The following is a 26,102-nucleotide window of genomic DNA, read 5'->3' as shown; positions in this document are numbered from 1 at the left end:
GTATTCAGAGAGGTAAACTGACTCACCCAAGCTCACATGCCTGGCAGGCATGTGGTGCAGCCGGACTCAAACCCAGGCCCATCTGGCTTTGAGGCCAGGGCTCTAGCTCCCCAAGGGAGCCTGGTGGTGAGGCCCAGCCAGGTCAGGCTCCGGGAAGAGGTCTGGGAAGAGGCGCAAGAGCATTTGTGGAACCGAACTAGCCCATGATCAGGGGCTCATTATGAACCTCGATGGGTCTGGCACCTAGCCTCCACCTTTGCAGGGGGCATAGTTAGGCATAGCTACTCAGACAGGAAGCCCAAGGAGCCTGGTCTCCCGTGGTCTGGGGAAGATGGGGAACATGGCAGGTGGCCTAAGGGGCTCTGGGCATGGTTTACACCCCCTGAGCCTGGAGCCTGGGCCAGAAGGGAAAGGCAAGCTTGGCTCCCCAGGGCAGGCTGACCTGGCTCTTTTAGGAACAGAGCCTAACCCTCCAATTATTTATAAACTCTATAAACACGGCTGTGGTAGAGATTCCTTTAGAACTCGGCTCTTCTCTCCAAACAGGGCCTGAGAGTCATCTGCTTCCCCAGACCTCTGCCAGCCCATAAACATTTCTGAAGCTTTCTAAGATGGTGGCAGCACCGGCCTGGCCAGTGGAGAGTGGCCCATGAACCTTCCAAAGTCCTTGGGGATGGAGCACAGTCTGGGGCTTGGTGGGCCTGGGGGCTCTCCTAGGGGGCTACGGGGCATCCACAGTAGATAGGAGACTGAGGTTCAGAGATCTCACGTGATTTGCCCCGGGGTACCCAGCTAGTAGGTGGTGGAGCTGGGATTTGACCCAGACCTGTCTGACCCCAAAACCGGGGCTCCTGAAACGTATTATGTGTTTACTCTGAATCTGTTCCCTATTCCCAAAGACTTGAAATACTTACAGGGTTTCCATCCAGTCCAGGAGAGCCTCTTTCCCCGAAGTCTCCAGGAAACCCCTGAGGTCGTGAGAAACAACAAACATCTGCAGGTGAGTATTTGTACCTGTGGGGCAGCTTTGATCCAGAACCCCAGCGGGGACACAAGACAAAATCCAAGCAGTCTCACTTTCTTGGTTCTGGAATTCAGGCAGCCAGTGGGGTCCTGAAGCTACCGTGTCTGGCCTCCAAGTAAGGTCACTGACAACTGCCCCCCATCCCCCTCCTACCCCCCCCCCAACAAACACTCCCACACAAAGACCTGCTCAGTGTTTTCAAAAATAAAATGATACCAGATCGCCAGCATGGAGACAAATGCCAATCCACCCATCTGGCACCTGGTCAGTGAGATGGAGTGAGAAGGACATGAACTGGGGGTCAGGAAGCCGAGTTAGGCCCAGACCAGCCACCAACTTGCTGAGAGCTTTTAAGAGACCTCGTGGGCCTCAATTATCCCACTAGTCAAGTGTGGACACATTTTCCTGGTCAGACTTTCTATGAAGTTCTGCCTCTTGTGAGTGTTCTTCAAAAGACACCCTGTTGAATCATGACCCCCATTTTATGGACAGAAAGAGGCTTGGAGAAGGTAAGTGACAAGGTCACACCACTAGTGAACAGCATCACCAACCCGACAGTTGTGTTTCAGTAGCCCAGAGGAGGCTGAGCCACCCGCCGGCCTAGGCGGGACTGGCCCTCTCAGCCCCACCCTGACCCCACTCTAGAGGCTGCTCTCTGGAGACACAGGCAGCTGGGAAAACATCAGCTGTGGGGACGCCTTGGGGCATGTCGGGGGAGGTAGAAACAACTCCATTCCTACTTCAAAAGGAAAAGAAAGTCCTCAAGCTTGGAGTTTGGGGAAACCCATTTCTCCCTCCGCCCTCCTTGAATTCAAATTATTGCTTTTCCAGGGAAATTTAATAAAAAACAAAGTGCATGTTTTTCAGACCAAGTGAATGACTGTGCTTTTCAAATAATAAAGGCTCTTCATGGTGGGTAATTGTGTTTCTGGTTTCTAATGCTACCAGGGGAATCCACTGAGTGAATTAAACCGAAAGACCAAACTTGAAAACACAACCCAAACCAATTATGAAGTCTACACTGGCTAAGCAAAGATATCTTGAACTGTGTGTGTGTCCAGACTACTGGTCTTCCCTGCCCTTACCCAGCAATCCTACTCCCTTCAAAGCCCTACTCTGTCAGGAAGCTCAAAAGGGCAGGGGACTGACATTCATTCCACAGAAGGATGTGGCTTCATTCAGATACCAAAAGGAAGAAATGAGGACATAATAATGAGATGGGGCCAAGCCGGTCACTTTGCATGCAAAACCTCACTAGATCCGGACAACCTCCTTTGAGGGGAAGCTTATGGGTCTAATTTAACAGATGGAGAAATTGAGTCTCAGTCATGTAGCCAAGGCCATAAAGCAAATGTGTGGCAGAACTGGGCCTGGGTCCCACCTCTCTGAACTCTGTCCTATTTGTATGAGTTGCACATGGGCAAAGCCTGGCAGGCAGAGAAGCTGCTTGAATGTGCGTGCAATTGATTTGAGAGGGGGGCAGAAGGTCCTGGGGTGTGTGTGTGCGTGTGTGTGTGTGGACACGTGTACAAACACACAGGCCTCTCTCCAGGTCATGTCTTGGGGGGGCACAACTGACCCTACCCAAGCTTCCTCTCCCCACATCCTTGAGGTTTCCCTGGCAAATTCCAGCCTTACCTCAATCCCTGTCACCTTCTGGGATGGGAGACATCAGCCAGGTAGATCGTGATCAAGGGAACCTTCCAAAGGCATGGAGTTCCCACCTCTGGCCTTTGGAGACTAGGGAGCCCTGGCAGGAAAGGAGGGCAAATCCCTCAGGGGACAGGAGGTTGCTGTCCAGTAGGCACCTGGCCAGCTCCACATGGCCCACAAGGGGCAGGACCTGCACTATCCATGCTCTGCTCTCCAGGCCCAGAGTCTGGAGACAGCCTGGAGCTCTAGCCTGCTCATCTCTAGCCGCTGTGTGACTTTGAGCTGGCCCCTGCCCCTCTCCAGGCCTCACTTGACCCTCTGCCTGCTCAGATTGGGGCTGTGTGATCTCCAAGGACCCTTTCAGCTCAGCCCAAACCCTAGACAAGGCCTGGGAAGGGGGACTCTCCCCCTAAACACAGGAACACCATTTAGCCTGGACCTCCCAGGCACCCAACCTAGCTTCAAAGCCCAATATATTCAGACCTAGTGGCCACCAGACAGGTCTCAAACCCATGGGTCCTCTTCCAGAGGCCACTTCACACTGGTTCATGGGCTCCTCTCAGAACCAACTGTAAGCCAGCCTCCCCCGGGAGGTTCTAGAACTGGAGCAACTTGATGCAAGTCCTGGCTCTACCACTTAGAGACCTCTCTGAGCCTCAGTTTTCCCTGCTGCTATACAATCAGGAGGGTGCAAGGATGAGATGACAGCTGGACAGAAAGCCCTGGGTATGCAGTAGCAATGTGAGGGGAAGTCTCTAAGGCAGAAGCAACGGACAGCCCATCAGAACAGTCAAAATCCCAAAGTGATTTCCTTCTACAGAGCAAAATGCAGCCTGAGTATAGGCCAGTGGGTGATAAGGCTGGATCCTAACAATAACAGTGACAGTAAACTCCAGAAGTGACCTCCCCGCAGCCCAATATGAGATGGGATCCATTATTGGTCCCACTTTAGAGATGGGGAAAAAGTCCCAAGAAGTTAAGGAACTTGTCCAAAGTCACATAGTTATTAAAGAGCAGAGCTGGAATTTGAACTTAAGCGGTCTGATTCCAGAGTCTGTTCTCTTAGCTGTCACTGGGCACCAAATAAACAGAATGGACTTGAGCAAGCCCGTGATCCATCAAAGGGCTCATCAGAACTCTGGGCTAAGGCACAAAAGGGGATGGCATTGCTGAAGCTGAGGACGGGACCTGCTTTGACATGCTGAGGGACACTTGTCTCATGCACTCACCCCTCCCCCCATCTCCAGCTTCAGTCTCTCTTCCTGTGGAGGGGTGAAGCAAATGACTTCCAGGAATCCAGAATTTTAATGAAGGGCACAATGGTTGGGGACACATAGGAGCTTTGGGAGTGCTGGAATGAATTTTGATTGGACAATCATAGATGGGCTAAGATGAAAGGACCCTAGGAGCTCTTGACATTCAGCACCTCATTGCACAGAGAAGGCCCCAACACCCCGTGAGCTCTCAGCCCCCGCCCCCACTACCTAGCAAAGTATTCTATTTCCAGTGCTTGCCCCAGGGCCCCCAATGCTTAGCCACTTTGGGTCTCAGGGAGGCAGCTGCCAAGCTGAACGTGGCCCCTACTCCTGCCCGGTCTGCCTCCCCTTGTCTGGCTGCGCCTGCTTATGCAAGACGACCACATGGCGTGCACACACCCTGCCCGACCAGGACAGAGGATCTTCCGCTGCAGGCCCAGCTCCCGGCTGCAGCAGGGCTGCAGCAGGCTGGCCTGAGGCCCAAGGAATGAGCTCCCAGCAGGGGCCCCAGCCACGTGGTTTCTCCACTTCCCCAGGTCGGGCCCCTCTGGGGAAATGAACGCCTTGTGCTTTGAGCAGAACAAGGCTCAGGAGGAGACAGAACAAGGTCTGGGGAAGAGACTCCACATTCTCTCTTGGCCACTGCAACTCAGAGGAATAGAGCCAAGGACAAGGACAGGCCTTATCTCCACATGCAGGCAGGACCCCAGGGGCTGGAGGAAGACTCTAAAGCCCATCTCATCCATTCCCCTGCCTCCAGGTAGTGCCTACCTCAACTCTCTGACCCAGACGGTGGGCTATAGGGGAAGGGGGAGCACAGGGCATCTGGAATCAGAAGTCCTGCTAAAGACTGTTAGGCTCAGCAACCCAGCCTGCAAAGTAGCCATTCCTGCCCGACTCGCCTATTAGGTTTAGGCTAGAGAAATGAGCTGGTGACAAACCAGCCCCTAGTAAATGCCAACTAACGTGCCACCATTCTGCCAGCTGGGGTTTCTACCAACAGTGGGAATATTTAAAAACCTCCGGGAAAAGCCCACAGAAGGATCTTAGAAACCTCCTTATGATGTTTAAATTCTCCAAAGTCAGGAAGTTCCTGCGCAAGTCTAACCTGCATTCTTCCTACTGCACTTGAAACACCCCATATTCTTTTCTACGTCATGTGTGTACCCCAAATGTGCTAACATGGGAAGACCCCTCAAGGTTCCCCAGCATCCTTTTCGCACAATGCTGAGCACGTTTTTACCCAGCCCTTTTGAAACCCACTCGGAAATCCACCCAAGAAAAGTCACTTCAGGGAACAAGGAGAAGATGGACAGGTAGAGTCTCCACCAGGACCCCAAGGTCACCAACAGCCCTGGGACAGCTTTGGCTCAAGTCTGGGACTCCGAGAACCACATACCCAGGTCAGAGCACCACCAGAGCTAAGCACCTTAATCTTCTTTGGCCTCAGTTTCCCCACTTGGAAACACGTCACCTTGCTCCCTGTTGCCCCACAATCTGAGAACTGGAAAGAACCCTCAGCTTGAAGCCAAAATACACTGTGTTGGAAGCCTGTCCCACCATGGGTGAGCTGTGTGGCCTTGGGTAAGTCCCAGTACTCATTGAGCCAGACACTGCGGGAGCTGGAGCCAGAGCTGGTCCCTTCCAGCTCTGAACTTTAGGGTCTGCCCCCGATTCACTGCACAGTGGCCTGGCCAGGGGGCATGAGAGAAGCTGTGAGTGGTGGGTAGCCTTGCCAGGGATTCCAGAGAGCTTGCTAGGAATTCACTGGGTACAGGACCGAAGGATTCATGGCAGCATCTTCCCAGCATCTCTTGGGGAGAGCCCCTTGGCTGGGAGGCATGACTTGGTCTTCAGCTGTTAGTGACACTAAGCTGTGCCCCCAAACAAGTCAAGATGGCCCAGGAGAAACCCCTCCAAGAGTTTGCAATATCTTCTACTTGGACTTTTCATCAGGAAACCACAATTACAACCAGTAAGTACGTTTCTCTTTCTTGCAGGAGATATGAGGAGATGAGACCTATAGACCGATCTTCCCTTTGGAGGCGGAAGACAGGAACACAGAGAAAGGAAGAGAAGTGGTATGGAGAACATTCTGTACTAGCAAGCAAGGGTCCTGGGTTCAAGCCCTGACTCTGGCACCAACTTGCTGTGAGATCGTGGGCAAGTTACTTGCCCTCTCTGTGCACTGTCTGCTTATCTGTCTGACAAAGGGGTTAAACTAGGTCATCACAAAGGTTCTTGCAGCAATGGTACGCTCTGGCTTCTGACTTCCACTGCCTCTGTCTTGGCTCCTATCAGCCAAAGATTCACACACTCTCCTTCCAAACTGGATACTGAGGAGACCATGTGCACAGGCCTGAGGTTTTGCCCGCTGTGGGAGAGATTGACTACAAGGAAATCATCACCAGCCCTGCCAGAAACAAGGCCAGCTGCAATCTGGCATGACGGAATCCAGCTCATTCTCCTGACATTTCCTCTTGTTAGTAAGTGCCTAGAGATCTCCTGGCCCAAAGCTTTGATGTGGAGAACAAACCACTCATGGAAGGAGCCCCAAACCCCACCAGCTGGCTCAAGGGGGCAAGAGCACTGGCAACAGGGGGATGGCCCTAAAGAACTCTGTAGGCGTGTGGGCAGAGGGGCACAGTGGTCTCAGAGGGCTCGGCAGAGGCAGAGACAAAGCCACAGGGACTCGGATGATACAAAGTCCTAGTAAATATATTAAATCATAGCCTACACAGACCTGGCTAATTAGCTGGCTGTGGCAGCTGGACCAGAGTCAAGGGTATTTTCATGGCCCACAGGGGTATTGCATGGCCATGGAGCTGTTTGGCTGAAGGGGGCTTCCTCCCACCCACGCCTGACACCCCAGTTCCAGGGAACACCCTGTCATGGAGGACAGAGCTGAATCTTAGGAAGTTAAAGTCACAAAGCAAAGAAACAGAGAGGAGTCATCAGTGATGGGGTTCAAGTCCTGGAGAGGCCTCAGAGGGTCTCTGGACAAATGGCTTTGACAGTCTAAGCCTCAGTTTCCTCATCTGAAAATGGGGATAATCAATCTCTCCCCCAGAGATTATCAGAAAGGTCACATGTGGTTCAATGCCGTAAGAGACGGCCTCAGCCAACATTGCTTCCTTTCACTTTACGGAGCCTTAGAGAGTCATGACCATACTCGTTTTACTTCTTTAACTTGTTTACTGACAATGTTCCGCTGCTATTCATATGGTTTTCCCTGGCTAATGCTTTTCAGAAATAGACTGTCGGGTCCTTCTCCCTAGTCTGTCTTAGTTTGGAAGCTCAGCTGAAACCTGTCCTCCATGGGTGACCCTGCTGGTATCTGAATACTGGTGGCATAGCTTCCAGCATCACAGCAGCACACAAGCCCCCATAGTACGACAAACTGACAGACACATGGGGATGTAAGGATGCCGCAGGACCGGGCAGTGTTTCGTTCTGTTGTGCATAGGGTCGCTATGAGTCGGAACCGACTCGACGGCACCTAACAACAACAACATCTTGTTTATTGACTGTCTCTCTCTCTAAAATTTAAGCTCTACAACACAGACTTTTGTCTATTTTGTCTACAGCTATCCCCAGAACCTGGCATACAATAGGTGCTCAATAAATTTTTGTTGCATGAGAATGAATGAATGGCCCCAGTGGGAAAATGGTGCCAAGTACCCAGACTGGATGCTGCCTTCTCAGCCAGGAGGAACCATGGCTTTTAGCTCCAAGGAGAAAACAACACATGGCCGAGAGAAGGTGGATGAAGGGGAGACGAGGAGGATATGGAAGACAACTGAGTCACAGGCCCTGTTGAGGAGACATTCCTTCCTATACCAGGCTGGAGAAGAAGCCATGACATGCCCAGGGTTTTGCAAGTCTTCCCTCCATGGAGGAGAAACTCACCATGGCCAGGGAGGAAAAGCACTGTGTGGTTTGAACAGAGTGAAGCCCCAGACAGCAGAGCTATGGCCCAAGACTGGCAGCGGCCACTGCTTTCCCGAGTTTTCCATAAGCCAACTCTCAGCCAGGGAAGCAACGGACTTGGGGGAGATTGGGTGGGGAGGGTAGGTCCTTCAGAAAACGACCAACTGCCATCACATCTCAGAGAGGGGAAGACCTACCTTCCCCTGCAGGGATTGAGAAACTGAGGCCCAGGAAGGGACTGTGCTTCCCTGAGATCACCTAGTGAATTTGCAGTAGGAATAGTGCTAGAACTCAGGTCCCCTGACACCAGGTTAGGGATCTTCTAGAACCATGTGTTTTGGTCTGGATTCTCCTTCAGAGTAAGAGTAACAACATCCAACAACACACCCTCTCCTCTTGTGTCCTAAAGTATTCACAGAGAGGAATAGGTTTGTTCTCATAGCTCCCGTTTACTAAGCATTTACGACACTCCAGGCTCCCCACATATTATCCATGGAATCCTGGTAGCAGTCTATGAGGAAGTTACTATTTGTGGCAGGCAACCTTCAAGACGGCCCCCAGTAATCCCCACTTCCTGCTTCTATGCCCTCGTGTAGTCCCTTCCCATGCTCTACTAGGGTTGGGCTGTGTGACCAATAGAATTCAGCAAACGTGATGGCATGTGACTTCCAAGGCTAGGTCTTAAAAGAAATTGCAGCTTCTGCCTCTCTCTCTCTCTAAGGTCATTTGTGCTGGGGGAAGCTAGCTACCATGTCCTGCATGAGGATGCCTAAGCAACCCTATGGAGAGGCCCACACAGTGAGAAACTGAAGCCTCCTCCCAACAGCCATGTGAGTGAGCGTGGAAGCAGGCACTCCAGCCCCAGTCAGACCTTCAGATGGCTGTAGCCCCAGCTAATGTCTTGACTACAGCCTCATGAGAGACCCTGAGCCAGAACTAAACAGCTAAGGCAGTCTCCGATTTCTGATCCTCAGAAACTGGGTGAGGTAATATGTGCTTGTTGTTTTAAGCCACTAGATTTTCTGACAGTTTGTTCTGTAGAAACAGTGGCTAACAATGGCTAATAACTAACCCATAGGGCAGCAGCACAGAGCCTCAGACAGGGGCTGGGTCTGGAAGAAAGGAAGCCTTGGTTACCATCCCGGGTCTCCCTCAGGTTGGCAATGGGACTCTGGACATATTGCTCTGCCTCTTGGAGTCTCAGTTTCCCCTTCTGAATAATGAGATGATTGGAATGAATGATTTTCCTCCCAGTCTAAGAGTCTAGGGGATCTGCTTTTAAACCATTACTGCCAACTAGCAACCTGGAAAGGTGGTCTCCAGTTGCTGTTAAGATCAGAGACCCTAGAGTCAAACCAACTGAGTTTGCATCCTGGCTCCATTGTTCACTCATTGTGAAACTTTGGGCAACTTTTTCATTTCATGCCCCACAAATGCCCACATAAGAGGAAAAACCGTTTTCTACCACAGTCAAGAGCCAGGTACAAAATGGTAGATTGGGGTTACCTCTGAGCCTCTGTTGGGGTCACACTCTGCTATGGGCCTGCCCACATACCCCACCATCCTTTGGCTTTTTATGTGAACAAACTCAGCTGCCAAGGCAAAATGGAGCGTGAGTCTCAGAGATGAGAGCACAGAGATCCTCCAGTCCAAGCTGTCCCATGGACACAAGCACCCCAGACGGAAGGCCCCCAGACACAGAGTTGCACTGCAGAGAAGTTGCTGCAGAGCAAGAGGGAGGCCAACCCAAAGAAGCCCAGAGCCCCTAGAAGATCCCAACCCCAGCCAGGCAGCAGCCACCAAGCCATTTTGGCAGCAGGATGCGTGGCCCAGACAGCCCCACACTCAAAGCAGAGCCATGGCCGAGCAGAGAGAAGTGGAAAATGCCTAGGGTGCAGGTGAACAGGGAGCGAGGCCAGTGTGAGGTTGGGTCACCCATACAGTCTGCGTAATAGACACGGAAAATCTTTACCGGCCTACCCATCTTGCCCCTCTTGCCAGGAACGCCAGGCAGACCCTGTAGGAGGAGAGATAGAGAAAAGGTCAGGACAAGGCTCAAGCGAGAGGGAGCTAGGGTGAATAGGTGGGTGGTAAGTGAATTACCCAAAGAAAGCATACTCACTCGCTCTCCATCGGACCCTGGCAGGCCGAAGAGCCCTGGAAGTCCAATGTAGCCCTAGGAAAGAGCAGATGGTGGGTCAGAGGAGACAAGCAGTGGGGTGTGGCCGGCCCAACCCATCCTAGCCTCCCCCTTCGCTGCCTTCCCACGCCCTGGTTCCTCTTCCTCACTGGCAGCAGCGGCGGCTCCGGCGGCTCCTCGTTGACATAGGCCTTGAGGCAAGTGTATATGCCCATGGACTGCATGGTGCTGGCTTCCACGATGTAGTCCAAAGGCACATACCCTCACGCCAGGGAAGGGCGCGGGTGCTTGTGTGGGGAAGACCCGCCCCGTGCCGGTGGCTCCGGGACCTGTGGGAAGGAAGCTCTCAGCTGGGTTAAATTCTAGATTGGCACCAAGTCCTAGCCAACCCCAGGGATGCTCGTGGCGGGCTGTGGCTTCTTCAGTGCCTCCTCCTGGGTCTTGCAGGCCCTGGACATGGACGGAGCTCATATCCACCCTGGCCACCTGAGTGCTGCAGCAAGAGCAGCTGCCACCTGGGTACGCTGACGTCATGCCAGGCATAATGCCAGGGCTCTGTGTGTGCGACAGCACTAACCCTCAAAAGGGCCCTGCAGACTGGCTGCCACCCCCATCACTGCATAGACGAGGACACTATGGATAAAGCAATGTGGCTAGTCAGTGCTGAGGCTGGGGGTCCAACCTAGGTCTAGCTGACTCCAAAGCCCACGCTCTTCACCACCATCCTACTGTGAGTGCATCTGCCCTCCGGTTTCCTGCCTCCCAGCCTTTATCCACTCTGTCTCTTCCACCCAGCACGCCCTTCCCACCCCTCAAGATTGCAGAGCTAAGCCTTTAAAGCCCAGCTCTAATGCTCTTCCCTCTTGCCAGGCAACCCTGATGCCCCAGCCACAGTAATCACCCCCTGTGCCCAGCACCATGTTTGCACCTCAGCTAGTAGTACTAGGAGTCCCTGGGGGGTGCAAACGGTTAACACAATCGCTGATAACCAAAAAGTTGAAGGTTTGAGCCCACCCACAGGGCCCTTGGAAGAAAGGCCTGGTGATCTACTTCTAAAGAATCAGCTACTGAAAACCCTGTGGAGCACAGTTCTACTCTGACACACATGAGGTCGCCATGATTTGAAGTCGATTTGACGACAGCTGGTTGAGTAGTGTCTACCACTTTCTCCTTTGTATCTTCATTAACTGTGTCCATGTATCATGTCCTCATTAACCTACGAACTTCTCAAGGGCAGGGACTCAGCCCAGGGCTTCCACTACTATTGGCACTCTCTAGATGTTTGTGGCATGATTTAAGAATAACTATAACAAAAGCTGGAAACCCTGGTGGCGCAGTGGTTAAGTGCTATGGCTGCTAACCAAAAGGTCGGCAGTTCAAATCCACCAGGCGCTCCTTGGAAACTTTATGGGTTTCTACTCTGTCGTATAAGCCAAAAAACCCAAACCCACTGCCGTCGAGTCGATTCCGACTCATAGCGACCCTATAGGACAGAGTAGAACTGCCCCATAGAGTTTCCAAGGAGCACCTGGCGGATTTGAACTGCCAACCTTTTGGTTAGCAGCCGTAGCACTTAACCACTACGCCACCAGGGTTTCCACTCTGTCCTATAGGGTCACTATAAGTTGGAACTGACTCGATAGCAATGGAATTGAATTGGGATAACAAAAGCTAGCTTTTGTTGGGTGCAAACTATGTGCCAGGCCCAGTTCTCAGTGCTTTGTATGCATTAAAGCACTTATTGTGTCCTCCCCTCACCCCTAGGAAATAAGTACAGGTGTTAAGATTTAAGCCCAGAGAGGTGAAGTGGCTTGCCATGGTCATACAGCCGGAATGTAGTAGAAATGGCATTTGAATTCAAGTCATCTGATGTCTGGGCCTGGGCTCCTAACCATTTAGCTACACTGCCTCCCACAAACAACAACCAATGGAGGCTCACAAGGAGTTCTCCCTCTCTGGAAGGCCGAGAGGTGACCAAGCCTCAGCCTCAATCTCCAGTGTGATCAATATCATAATCTTCATGAGTAACCATTTACTGGGCCTTCGAAGTAGGGCTAATATCCCAGATCAACAGGTGAGAAACTGGGCTCAGAGAGGCCCAGCGACCGGCCCAGGGTCCCACAGCTAGTTAACAGCAGAGCAGGTCTCAAACCAGTCGTCCAAAGCCTGCATTCTGCCTACTTCATGACTACAGACCAGCAATAGCAGGGTTGAGAGGGCTGCACGCACCAGCCCCCGGCTCACCCCAGCTGCCCAGGGGCCCTGTGACCTGCAGGAGATGGGAGGGGTGTGGCCCGAGCCAGTCCGCCCCTCACATGTGGCCTCAAGATGCCGCTAGCACGGCAAACACCGTGCAGCCCCAGATGTCATCAGCATGTCCCCCTCCTCCCCTCCTCTCTTCCTCCCTGTGGATCAGGACGTTCCAAGCTGGGAGACCTTCTCCCTGGGCTCAGAGTCCCCACTGGGGCCACCGCTTGAGGAAGCAGCTGGATAAAGGAAGGGAGGCCTAGCTTCCTAGGAGACTCCTCAGCCCTGCATGTCCTAATAACATCCTGGGGACCTTGCCCTCACACCCACTCACTCACCCCCTGCCCCGCCCCGACACAGTCTTGAAGGCCAAATCTGTTCCTGGGATTAGGGCCCAGTCTGTGGCCATTCTGACCTCTCCCTCCTGCCAGAGTATAAAGAGCCCTGGCTCAGGAGTAGATGGCACACCACTCGTGACCTGCCCCATGAGGACTGGGTGACCCGCTTGCTGAGCATTCTGGAGAAAGGCAGCAGGCCTAGCATCAGGACACTGGGTCCCCATCCCAGTTCCACATTAGATGTGCAGTGTGAACTTGGGCTGTCAGGTCCCCGCCTGGCACCCAGTTTCCTTGTATGTAGAAGAGAGGGTTTCAGCAGATCCTCTCTTGGGAACTTCATTTACCCTCACCAAATTCACCCAGAACTTTCTTCACCTCCCACAGCCCACCTGGAGGCCCCTCCTCAGCAGTACTTGCTTCCAAATACCAGGCATCCCTATAACCAAGCAAGGGTAGAAATGGACATCATCCCATGGTAAAGATGGGCAAACCAAGGCTGCTGGCTACTCAAGGTTTGCTCCATGCAGGTCTAGAAGGACAGGGAGAGCTGAAGACCCATCAGCCTCCATGCTGGGGCAGCATTTGCCTCCGCTAGACTCCGCATTGCTCCTTGTCTACACAGACTATAAACTTGCCACTTTCTGTTTCCCTTCCAATTAGTGTCCGTCTTATTTTCACTGGCTAACAGGACAGGACAAAAACCCGAGCGGTGTTCAGTTACAGGAGGACCTCAGCCTCAGCCCCTCTGAGAGGCCATAGGTGGAGGCCTTACAGCCCCGATCTTCCAGCAGGCCTGGGTGAAGGGACAGGTAATGCCCACCCAGAGACTCAGATGTATGGCATTTGCCAAGGATCACTTACCCGGCTGCCTTTGGGGCCTGGGCCTCCTACTGGTCCAGGCAATCCCTGAAACACAAAAAAACAGAGGGGCAGGGACATATGGAAATGTTGCCAACAACCCAGGTGAGCCCTGTCTCCTTCGGGCCTCAGTTGCCCCTCTGTAAAATGGGGATGGGAACTAAACTAGGGGTCTTCAAACCAAGTCCTCAGGTCCCAGAGAGATGGCTTGGGGGAAATCTGAGCAGGAGGAGTCTCTGAGCCCCGATCCTCCAGAACCAGGGCTCGTCTTTCATTTGTTCTCTTAATGAGCATCCTTTCTGCTGCCTCTCAAGAGAGGCTTCCCTGGTCCAGCCTTCAGGACAGCCCTTTCCTCAAGGCCCACCGGTGGATGCAACTCCTTGGCCTCCAGCCCCAGCCCCTCCCTCTGCCTGGGGGAACCCGTGGTCAACTCTACACCACCATGGAGACCAGAGCTTCTAGAAGCCATATACTGCACCTGCCTGCCAGGGTAACCTTTGGCCCCTGGGCTGCCCTCAGGTCCCGGCTGCCCCTGCAAAGGAACAGAGGGAAGTGTGAGGGAAGGAGAGACCCTGCCCAGTTCCAGGTCTGGGGGTAGGGGTGGAGCGGGGGAGGTGCTGGGGCTTACAATGGACAAAGAGAGGGACAGGAATGTGAGATGAAATGGGAGGAAGGGGAAGCCACTGCTGCCCCCCACCCCAGCCCACCTTTCTGGGAAACCGGTCAGACAAGCTCTGAGGGACAAAACCCCCTCTGCTTGCAGCCCAGGAATAAGAAGGCACTGAGGACCTGGCCAGCTCTCCCACACTGGCAGCAGCTGCTGTTTGACTTGGGCCAAGGCAGCCAAAATTCCTACAAACCCCATGGCGGCGTGTATAATATCCCCTAACATCGCCTGGAACAGGCCAGCTATTCATGGCTCAAACCGGAGCTAAGCGGCTCATGCCAACACCGGGTGGATGCCGACTCCAGCTCTTTCAGGCAGATGTGGTTGCAGGAGAGGTGGGTGGGATGGGAGACCCAGTGGGACAGGAGACCAGTGCCAGGCAGGGTCTGGAGCAAGGGACAGCAAGCAGGATGGAGCTGAGGCCAAGGCCCTCACCTGTTCTCCGGGGTGCCCTGCTGGCCCAGGATAGCCCTTGAGGCCCTGTGGGGAAGGAAGGCCACATCAGGCAGGGAAGACACATCTGGGGTTGCAGACTGCAGAGGCCTCGCCTCCCTGCCTGCCCAACATCACTGGGGACACAGTCCATACCCTGTACCTGCTTGAGGACTGGATTAGCAGACTTCTGGGCTTCCATCTTTGCTACCACTGGTTCTTAGCCTGGAAGACCTGGGCGGTGGCGGCGGGGGGGGGTCGCTCTTTGGCGGGGTTTGGGAGCTGAACTGGGCTAGAGTAACTGTAGCAGAGGGATAACTGGGACAGAGCGTGCTGTCTCCCAGCCATTCTTCCTGAGTCCCTAGAGGGTGAGACTACCAGAAGTGGAGGTGGGGGGTTTGAATGGTCAGGGGCATGTCTAGCCTCCATATGATGCTGGGTTTCCTCCACTGTCAGGATCTGCCTCTTCTCATAAACTCCCGCTCGGAAAGTTTTCACATACTGACCAAATATGTTAACCAAAAGAGCTGCCTCCCTTCCTCCCACAGGGCCCAGCTCCTACTTCAGGGAGGAAGAGGCCACCCAAATTCTTGATTGAGAAGCTTTGGCAACGCCCCAGCACCAACTTTCACCCTGTGTCCCCATGGCCCAACTACCATGGTCCCAAGTAGTCTGGGTATGCCTCTAGGTCCAGAGAATCAAAACTGTGCCTTTCAGGCAGTGCTGGGGCCTGAGCCATTTCATTAGAGTTAAGACGTCTCCAGGTGAAAACCCCAGGCTTCAAGCTTCAATTATTTTAGGACTGTTGTAGAAAGAAGACCAAACAAGGGGCTTCCACTGAAGACAAGGAGGCCATGCTGACCCCCACTAGGCTCCTCCTACAGGGACTTCTGGGCTTGGTTTAGACACTGTCCCTGCCTACGTTGCAACTTTGGGTGGGTTACTGACCTTCACTGGACTTCCAATGAAGGAGTTGGAATTCTTGAGTACCTTTCAGCTTTGATGTTTTAGAACCCTACAGTTGTTAAGACTTCCCTACACAATGATATTACAAGGCTCCAGACTACAGTCTTCTAGAGACCGCTCTGTGCATGGTCCTTTACAAAGTGTTTACCTGGTATCCAGGACTACGCCTGCAAGATCCCACCTAACTCTGACAACAGCCAGATAAGGTGGAGACAGGGATCATCATCCCCAATTTACAGGGAAGAAAACTGAGTCTTAGAGAACTCAGGAGCAGCAGGCTCGCCTCTCACCACCAGGTCTTTCTGACACCCCAGGCCATACCGAGAGTCTTGCAAACATCCTCAGGCATGTGCAGTTCCACGCACGTACACAAACACACACAGGCACACACACTTAGCAACCCCCATGAGCCCCCAGGAAACAGAGACTCTTAACTATAAACAGCAGCATCAGTTTCATCCAAGAGGTTTGGGGCATTTACAAGCATTCCTTCTGCACCTACTCATGCCTCAAGACTGCTCAGCAACGGGATTGCATCTTAGGTCCAGGGGCCTGGGGACACTGATGTGACATGGCTGGGTGAGATTCTCCTACCTGGGCTGTGTGCTCCTTCCCTCAGTGGGTAAACTGAGGCACAGGCCACAGTCAGGGATTAGCATGAAGAATGGTTAAGATCTCTTATTTTGGACCAATCTGGATTCCAATCCTGCTTCCTGACTGGCTGGCTGGGTGACCACAGGCCACCAGCTTCACTTCTCTAAGCCTCAGTTTCCTCACTTGTAAAACGGGGATATTATATCTAAGACTGGCATATGGGTTACATGATACAATGTGTGTAATGCACGTAGCCCAGTATCTGGCATCGGGGACCCTGTAGAGACTAGCTGCTGCTATCATGACAATCTTCGTTTTTCATCCAGTCCTTCAGCAAGCATTTACTGAGCTCTTCTGTGCCAGCACTGTTGCAGGCATGGGGTGAACGAGACAGACAACAACCTTCACCTTAACGGAGTTTACGTTCTAATTAAGGAGAGAGTAAGAACAAGTAGATATAAACAATAAGTCTGGTAGCGATCCGTGCATGATCAGTGCTATGAAGAAGAGTAAGTGGAGTTAGGGGGTTGGAATGGCAATGTTGTGACTTCAGGAGGTGGTCAGGGAAGGCCACTGAGGACATAAATGAGGTGAGGAAGCCGGACACAGGGCTGGCTGCCTGGGGAAGGGTATTCCAGGCAGAGGGAACAGCAAGTGCAAAATCCCTGAGACAAGAATGCTTTGGGGTGGGCTCAGGGAAGGCGAGGAGGCCTGTGTAACGGGAGCAGAAGGAGTGAGGGGTAAGGGAGAGCCAGCAGGAGGGGGACGGCTAGAGAAAACGCAGGAGGCCGGAGCATGCCAGACCGTGTATGCCTTGGCACAGACCGTGGGCTCTTTTGTTTTATTTCCTCCTGAGTGTGATGGGGAGCTACAGGGGGGGTCTACAGTCGGGGTGATCTGACATATGTGTTGTTGTTGTGTACTGTCGAGTTGATTTTGACTCATAGCGACCCCATGCGACAGAGCAGAACTGCCCCATAGGGTTTTCTAGGCTGTAATCTTTATGGAAGCAGATCCTACAGAGTCACTGAGTGGATTCGAACCACCAACCTTTCAGTTAGCAGCTAAGTGCCTAACCGTTGCACCACCAGAGCTCCTTATGACATATATAATCACAGTTTTTATCATTTTTCCGTTCTGTAGCTTGCAGATAAAGAAGAATAAGCAACACCTTTTCCTACTGAATTGCTGAATTCAGCCTCAAACTCTGGGCTGTGTGACCTGGCACAGGCCACTGCTGTCTCTGGGCCTCATTCTGAGACTTACTCTACCATCACCTGCCTGCCTCATGGGGTCACTGCAAAGTGGAATAACGAGAACAGGAATCCCACCAAAGGGGGCCCAGGGACATGGGCATCAGCAGCTCCTGTGGCTTCCTCTGCAACCACAAAGAAACCTGCTGCAACTCGATTTTTCAGCCTCAAAATGGAAGCAGAGAAGTGTTGTGAGTGAAACCCCAGGAGGAGATTTCAAGTAAGCCCTTTACTCAGGGTGCAGCTAAAAGAAGACAAATGACAATCAGGGACACGTACAGCAGGCTGCCCCAGCACTAAGAGCTTACACACATCAGCTCAGCCACTCTTTGTAATCACCCCTAGAGGGTAAGAGTTACCATGCAATTTGCCCGGTGAGGAAGCTGAGGCTCAGAGAGGTAAAGAGACTTCTCTGAGGCCCCACAGCTTCCCAGGGACCAAGCCAGTTCAGGCCTGTCTTAAACCACCAAATCATGGGATGGGACCTTCTCACTGACCAGCCCAGGACCTGCCGAGAAGAGCTATGGGGACACTCAAGGAAAGACACCCTTACAGACCCACCTCCTGGGAAGGAAGCTCATGGATCATTGCAGCAATATTGGGGCAGAGGCTGGTCATGGAACCCTTAAGTATCTGAGTTTGAAGGAGCCTAAGCCATCAATTTGGCAACCTCCTTTCTCATTGGACAGACTGAGAAACTAAGGCTCAGAGAGGGGAAGGGACTTGCCCAAGGTTACTTAGTAAGTCATGGCCAAGCCCAGACTGTTTCCAGGATGCCAGACCTGCTTGGCTGTGCTCTCCCAGTCAGTGGCCCCTAAAGGGCCATGAATGTTGCCGTGAACTTCCCGGTTTCTCCTGGCTGGCCGGGAGCACAGACAAGGCAGAGGTTGGGGTGGGAGGGAGGTTCTTATGCTCCCTGGAACCACCTTAACAGTGTTTACCAAGCTGGGGCCAGCCAAATAGATTCAAATGACAGGGCCCCAGGACTCGGAAGAGTCTAAACCATTATCTTCTCCAGGGCCCAGCAATTACCAGGCGGGCACTGACCGCATGGTGGACCCACAGGCAGTGATTTCCCCACATGTGATGGGTGCCTGACTGTACAGGGGAGAGCGGGAGCTTCAGGAGAGCTCCAGGGACCACGGGTGTCTGCAAGGGGCCTCAGGCCGGCCGGCAGGCGGGTCTCCACAGGACCGTGTTTATAATAGAACTCAGTCTATATTTTGGTTTCAGAGCCAGATTAATCATTGCTTACAATGTTCACGGAGAAACCAGACATCACCTCACTGCTGCTGCAGACAGTCTCCCCGTCCAGCAGGGATGCTATTTGGGCTTTGGGCAGAGAGGGGAGGGGGTCTTGTCCTTGCCTGGGGGTCCTGGGGACCAACATATGCCCAGGTCTCCGCTGTTCACCCAGGCTCCCCTCAGCCTTGGCTTCCTTTGAGCTCGCCCTACTGCCCTCACAGGATTGCACAGAGCCCAAGTAAAAGGGTTTATGTGAAGTTTGGAAAATGCAGTAGGTCCTCAAAAAATGGAGATATCCTTCTCCTCTGGCTTGCTTAGCACTCCACAAGATTTCCCACGGAACTTATCTGCCACCTTGGCTGCCCACACCCCATACCAGGCAGTCGACAGGAAAGAGAACCCATTTATCAGAAAGAATCAAAGAGGGATAAACATATGTCAAGAGGCTGAGTGACTCATTACGCGGTACTGAATAAGTCCCTGCTCCCCTCTGGGCCTCGATTTCCCCATCTGGCCTCTCAAAGGGTTCTGCCGGCTCAGAAGTTGTAGGATTCTGAAACTGTGGCAGAGGACGGTCACGGAACCCATCATGTCACAGCCAGGGCTCTGTTGCCAAACTCTGCTCAGGCGGTACTTGAGATAGGTAAAGCAGAAGGTGCAATTTCTATTGGCTCATTTATTCATCCAGTTATTCATTCATTCAGCAAATGTTTGCTGAGTCCCAACAACAGCCAGGCCCTGTGTTAGGCACGAGGGATACACTGGTGAATGCCGCAAACCCATTCCATATCTTCTAGAAGGGTACGTGGACACTAAATACATATTAAGTTGAACAAAGGAGAGGTACTGCGTGCTAGGAGAGTGTAGATGCACCCAGCCAGAAGAGGCAACACTGTAGGAGAAGCAGGAGCTGAGCTCAGTGCTGCTGTGGGGATGGACCACAGGAGCCAGGGCAGCGGAGCACCAGGAGAGCCTGGAGAAGGCGCTCAGTACGGGCTCTGCACGGAACTGGTGTGCCACACCCGGGTAGAACTGGTAGTTCTGCAGAAAGGCAGGAGATTGTCTCAGCCCAGCCTTAATCATGTTCCCCCAAAATATTCCCAAATGACCCCCTCTGCCCACCCATTTTATTACAGCTTCCCACAGACAGTGACAACTCAGGCAACATAGGGAGGGCTAGCGGGCAGAGGGAGGGCAGCAGGAGGGAGCCAGGAGGAAGTCAGGCAGGAAAGCCAGTAACTCAGCTTGAGCATCAATTTCATTCTGTCATATCTGCCTGGGGTAATACATTAAGGAAGATTCCGAGGCCATATGAGGGCTTGGCAAGAAAAATCAATTAGTGATGTCTGTCATAGGCCTGGACAGAGTTGAAATATGTGCCCAGCACTGTGCTAAGCCCCACACTGGAGAAACAAAGATGACACGTTGGTTCTGCCCTCTGTGCGCTTATTCCAGTCTGTGCCAAAGGCACCAGCGAGTCAACTCCACGCAAAAAGGGTAGAGTCCTAAAGAGGCTGAGAAGAGGGCTGAATGATCAAGAAGGGAGGCATGACTTCTGCCCGGAGGTGCTACTGAAAGATGGCCATATAAAGATGAGAATAGAATCAAGGGACCCGTTTGTGAAAATGAGTGTGGAGGACAGAAAGCATGCTGGGGAGAGCATAGATAAGCAAGTGTGCAGAGACAGGAAGAGCACATAGGTTTGGATGGAGTGAGGGTTTCTATACAGCACAGTTTCTCAGTCTCGGTGCTGTTGACATTTGGAGACGGATAAGCCTTTGTTGTGGGAAGAATGCCCTGTGCATCACAAGATACTTAACAGGTTCTCTGGCTTCTCCCCACTAGAAGCTAGTAGCATCCTCCTCCAATACACAGTTGTGACAATCAAAAACGTCTTCAGACATTGCCAAATGTCCCCTGGGGTGCAGGCAAAATCACCTCTAGTCGAGAACCACTGCTCTACAGGAAACAAGTCAGGAGGGTTAGAGACAGCATGGGACCCCTTCCAAGGTACAAATGGGATTCCGGCAGCCTTCTTGGCTAGCAGGGGTAGCTAACCAGTAACTGGCAAGATAACTGATGGTACCAGATGGACAAGGCCTTCAGCCAGTTCAACTTCATGAACATCATGATCATTCATTCATTCAACACTTATGAAGTGCCTACCATGTGCCGGCCCATGGTGGGTATTGGGGATATATAACATTTCGCCTAACCTTCCCAGCCACCCTTGAGGCAGCAGAGGTTCAGGAAATCGAGGTGACCTGCCCACGCTCACAAGGAGAGGGATAGAGCTGGGATTCCATCCAGGTCTGGTTGATTCTGTGGCCTGTGCGTCTAACCAGCCCTTAGGAATCAGCTCAGCAAAGTCCCTCAGCAAGCATCTCAGGCAGATGGCAGAGAAATCACGTGGGAAGCCTCTCTTTTTCCTGGAGGGCCTTCTCCTATTGAGAAACTGTTTCAATCTGCATTGTGGCGAGAGAATGGGGCCGAGGTTAGGAAGGCCTGGGTTCAAATTCCAGCCTTGCCACTTAGTGACCAGGAAAGGTATTTCACTAAACCAGTGGGCTTCAATTTGACTGCACGTAAGAATCACCTGGGGACTTCTAGAAATACTGATGCCTATGTCCCACCCTGAGACCAGAAGAACCCAGCATCAGGGTTGGAGGAAGACTCATAACCAACCCACGATATGCAGATGACATAACAATTCTTGCTGAAAGTGAAGAGGACTTGAAGCACTTACTGATGAAGATCAAAGATTACAGGCTTCAGTGTGGATTATATCTCAACATAAAGAAACAAAAACCCTTACAACTGGACCAATAAGCAACATCATGATAAATGGAGAAAATACTGAAATTGTCAAGGATTTTACTTTGCTTGGAACCATGATCAACACCTATGGAAGCCGCAGTCAAGAAATCAAATGATGTATTGCATTGGGCAAACCTGCTGCAAAAGACCTCTTTAAAATGTTAAAATGTTAAAAAGCAAAGATGTCACTTCGAGGACTAAGGTGCACTTGTCCAAAGCCATGGTACAGGCAGTCCCCATTAAGCCTGTTACATTAGAAATCTGAGTAGAATACATGTAACGGTTCGTAATAACGGATGCGTGCACTACTTTGTGATGCTTATGTAAACATTGCAGGGGGATTTAAAAGTGTTTCTTAAGTGTTTTATATGCATAGAAAGGTAAAATATATACTATATACTAAGACAAACATTTGACTAACTGACGCTAAATAAAAACCGTATGTACCTGTTCCGACTTACCTGCAAATTCAACTCAAAGACAGACTTAGGAATGGATCTCGTTTGTAACCTGAGGTCTGCCTGTATTTTCAATAGCTTCATATGCATGCAAAAGTTGGACAATGAATAAATCCAAAAGAAGAATTGATGCCTTTGAATTATGGTGTTGGCAAAGAACACAGAATATACCATGGACTGCCAGAAGAACAAACAAATCTGTCTTTAAGAAGTACAGCCAGAATGCTCCTTAGAAGCGAGGATGACGAGACTTCGTCTCATGTTCTTTGGACATGTTGTCAGGAGGGACCAGTCCCTGGAGAAGGGCATCATGCTTGATGAAGTAGAGGGTCAGCAAAAAAAGGGGAGGCCCTCAACGAGATGGACTGACACAGTGGCTGCAACAATGGCTCAAACATAGCAACGATTGTGAGGATGGCACAGGACTGGGTAGTGTTTTGTTCTGTTGTACACTATGAGTCGGTACCAACTTGAGAGCACCTAACATGTCCCACCCTCAGACCAACTGAACAAAAATCCCTGGGGTGGGGCCTGAGCACCCCAGCTGGCTCTAATGTGCAGCAGGGTTGGAAACACTGCTCTAGACTACATCCTCTAGGGGGCAGAGCCCTAGAGGATCCCATCTGCTGTTCAACGCCAGTTCAGCACAGAGCCTAGTACATTGCTGAATGACTAGAAGAATGAATGAATGAATAAGATCTATTTGGGCCTCAGTTTTCTCAGCTGTAAAATGGGCATAATATGGGGGCAATTGTGAGGAAACAACGTGCTGAAGGGCAGTTACCCTCACTGCTAGCCCAATTGGCCTCACTAGTTAATGACGGAATCCTCCCAACCACTCCCACTCTATTTTTCCTCATACCCTTTTTCATCTTCTAACATACCTTATACGTTTACTGTTTTCTCTTCACTGTCTCTCCCACAAGAATGGAAGTTCTGTGGGGGCAGGTATTTTGTCTATTTATTCGGCTCAGTGCCTTATACAGTGACCAGACATTCAATAAATGCTTATTGAATGAATGCATGGATGGATGGATGGATGGATGAATGAATAGGACTATTAGTATCACCTCGGAGGGATACCAAAATGCAACATGGCAGTAAGCAAAGAGGAAGCTGACCTTACCTCTAGCCCACCCATGTCCCTTCTCGCCCAGGGCTCTCCCACAAGAGACAATGCAGATGAGCTAAGCAAGAGGATCCGGGCAAAGCGGCTGCTCTTGTTACCAAACAAAGATGCTAGAAACAGTGCCAATTCCAGGCTCGGTTCCCTGCCCTATTGGTCCTCCTCCTGGATCCCCACCACCAGACAGGGGTTCTGCCTTAGGATCTGACTTCCTCCACGCACACCTGGGCCAGCGCCAGAGAACTTGGTGTAAATGGCTTTGCCAAATATTTTCACAACCACCCAGAGGCTCTTTCTTAATTTAGAAAAGAAGCCTCTCCCTTCTCAGGTGAGCTGGTTCCTCTTTGTGGAGGGTTCTTGGCCTCTCTGGGTACCTGCTGAGAGCAGGGAACCCTGGGACCCCAGCCAGGATCTGGTCCAAGTCTGTTTTTCCCTTCTCCCACCACCTCTGCCAGGCTCCCACCCCCACGCAGAGCGAGATCACCACTGGCTGCTTTATGAGCCGGGACTGGAAGGAGCCCTTTCTACTCGCACTTCATCCATTAGAAAGTGCTGGAGCCCAGAGGGGAAGTGAGTGGGGAGACGGAGTCCCTCTGTATTCTCTGAGCCAGCAAAAGCCACGTTTTCCCAGCTCTCAGGCAGTCCTGGACTCTTGTCTGGCTCTGGCCAAGAAGGTGGAGGAGAAGGGGATGGGATAACATGGTCTTTTGAGTCCCCCTGTAGTACATGGGGACCCTGGGAGTAGGGGCAGGAAGGAGCCAGGAGACACCACAGCTGTCTAGATGAGAACCAGATGGCCCAAGAGAGAGGGCAGCTGTGGCCACAGCTGGAAGCCAGGACCTAAGCTTAGGACAGGCCCTAGGCGATGTATCTACTAGAAAACCCAGCAGCAATTTGGGATTTTCCTGCAAAGAGTGATTGGCCCTTGGCCTGCATTGTCCTCAGCCTGTTTCCTCGGCACCTACTATGCCGCAGGCCCTGTGCGAGACTCAGCAGGGAGGGCAACAAACCAGATTTGCCCATCCTGGTTGCTGAGGCAAGACTTGTGGCTAAAAATAACTAAGCTAAGATAGGCTAAGCACCCCTCAGCAGAGCGAAGGCTGGTGTTCCAGAAGGGCTTCCTGGAGTAGGTGCAACTGGAGATGAGTCTGGATGGATGGGAGGCCCGGCTAGGGAATCCAGGGGCACTGTAAGCTAGAGACCCACCACCTAGGAAAATGGCAGAGTTTCCCCCCAAAAGGTGTTTAGAGAGGTCCCTCCTCTAGCACGGCCAAGCAGGGCTCTGGTAGGGGGAGGGGGAAGAGGTATAACACCATTCCTGAATGCACAGGGAGCACATTGCCTTTATAGCGCATTCTCCCTTCCACCTATAACTGGAATGACAGCTGCTGGTGACTGGTACTCATCTGTGGCATACCAGGGAGGGACCAATATTAGGCTCAGAGAAGTCATTGACTTGCCCAAGGTCACCCAACTAAGACATGGTGGAGGCAAGGTGAGAATCCAGGTCCAACTGACCCTCAAAGTCTCTGCTCCAGGTCTTGCCGCTGGGTCACAAGACCCCAGGCAATGGGCAGGGAGAGATCACCAGCTCTATCTCCCACAGGATGGAGCTCAGACTCAGAGAGGGTCACTCATCCAGTGAGTGGTGGAGCCAGGGCTAACAGGACCCTACTGTCTAGGAGGACAGTGCTCCTTCCACCCACTGCATACTCTTGAGGGTGGCCTCCCCAGGAGCAGCTGGGCCCTGAGAGTATGTCAAACCAGTGCCAAGGTATCGTCACGCCTCATTAACCTTGGGGGTGCCTACCAAGCCCGGGTGCTCCCTTCCCCCAGGCAAGGGGGAGGAGGACATCTGGAAGGCAAGCAGGATCCCCAGGAAGCCTTTCTCACCTCCTGCCAACACCTCCCATGCCCAGGGGAGCTGGGCTGAGCTGGGGAGAGGCAGGCCAGCAGGCGGGCATACAGCTCTCCAGCCTGAAGGCCTGGCTCACTAGCACCCCACTTAGCAAGGCAAAGCATCGAAGCCAAGGGTGTACCTTTCGTCCAAGAGGTCCTGGATTTCCAGGGAGCCCAGGCAAGCCCACGTCGCCCTGCAAAACACAGACAAGTGGTGTGAGGCAGGGAAACAAGGGCAGAGACACGTGCTAAACTACAAGCGTGACCTGGAATGGCCGGTTCTTTCCAAGCAGGGTGCGTGGAGGCCTAGAGGCCTCAGAGGAGTCTTGGGGGCTGTCTAGCGAGGTGAGGGAAGCTGAGTGGGTGGGTACCCAGCCCCCTCCCCACTCAATTCAGTCGCTCGACTTGATCTGTTTCATAGATTGGGCTTTGGCATAAGATACCATGGGATGAAAGGGTTCTGCTGCTAAAACCATGTTTGAAAACCCACTGCCCCAAGAACTCGCATCCCCATCTATCCTGTTCCAATCAGTTCCCTCTCTGTGCATTTCTCAGACACCTTTCCTTCCGCCCACTCCCTCACCCTTGCCAGGGCATGGCCAACCCTGAGCAGGGGGCATTTCTGCCACCAGCATCAAGACCTGAGAGTGGACAAGGCAAGAAAGTAGGAGGGAGGCTTAGGCCCCCGGACTTTGTGAGCTGGACACAAATCCCAGCTCTGCAACTTACCAGCTATATGACCTCGAGCAAGCCGCCCCTCTCTGGGGCCTCAGTTTCCTCTCCTGCAAGCTGGGCCCTCAGCCCTGGCTTATATGATAGAATTAGATGGGTGTACATGTGGAGACTGTCCTGGAACCCCAGGCCACCTGAACTAATCAATGAGGAGGTAAAGGAATGAGCCCCCTGTGTCTCAGAGAAATCAATGGGACAACCACTTCTGTGTGCACAAGCACAGGAGGCTGGGCTGAGAAGCAGCGTTGTGTCGGGAGGGCTCTTGGGCTGTACCCAGAAGGAAGCCAGGTGGACTTGAGCATTCCTTCCAGGGTATGGACATCTGAGACACAGGGTAGCCTCACTTGGAGGTATGGACTTGCCTGTTCCTGCCTGTTCCACACACCCACCAGGCCCCAGGCTCAATTTATGGGGTGAACGCTTCTGGATAGAAGTCCTTTGGCTGAAGCGTTTTCTCTTCTGGCCTC

At 52.3% G+C, this 26,102-nt stretch overlaps 1 protein-coding gene across 7 annotated transcripts in view; it reads right to left on the bottom strand.

Moving 5' to 3' along the window:
- Positions 1–26,102, bottom strand: part of COL27A1 (collagen type XXVII alpha 1 chain) — a 167,206-nt gene that overhangs the window by 102,356 nt on the left and 38,748 nt on the right. For all 7 annotated transcript variants that reach the window (XM_049895041.1, XM_049895040.1, XM_049895044.1 and 4 more), the window contains 7 exons: positions 25,044–25,097; positions 14,549–14,593; positions 13,925–13,978; positions 13,450–13,494; positions 9,986–10,039; positions 9,836–9,880; positions 915–968 (listed from right to left, as the gene is read on the bottom strand). In XM_049895041.1, coding sequence (XP_049750998.1) covers positions 915–968; positions 9,836–9,880; positions 9,986–10,039; positions 13,450–13,494; positions 13,925–13,978; positions 14,549–14,593; positions 25,044–25,097 — 351 coding nt within the window. The remainder of the gene's footprint in view (positions 1–914; positions 969–9,835; positions 9,881–9,985; positions 10,040–13,449; positions 13,495–13,924; positions 13,979–14,548; positions 14,594–25,043; positions 25,098–26,102) is intronic.

Source organism: Elephas maximus, chromosome 9 (genome assembly GCF_024166365.1).
Source record: "Elephas maximus indicus isolate mEleMax1 chromosome 9, mEleMax1 primary haplotype, whole genome shotgun sequence".
Lineage (NCBI taxonomy): Eukaryota > Metazoa > Chordata > Mammalia > Proboscidea > Elephantidae > Elephas > Elephas maximus.
Note: the sequence above shows the minus strand (reverse complement) of the source record. Positions and strands in the feature narration are given on the sequence as shown.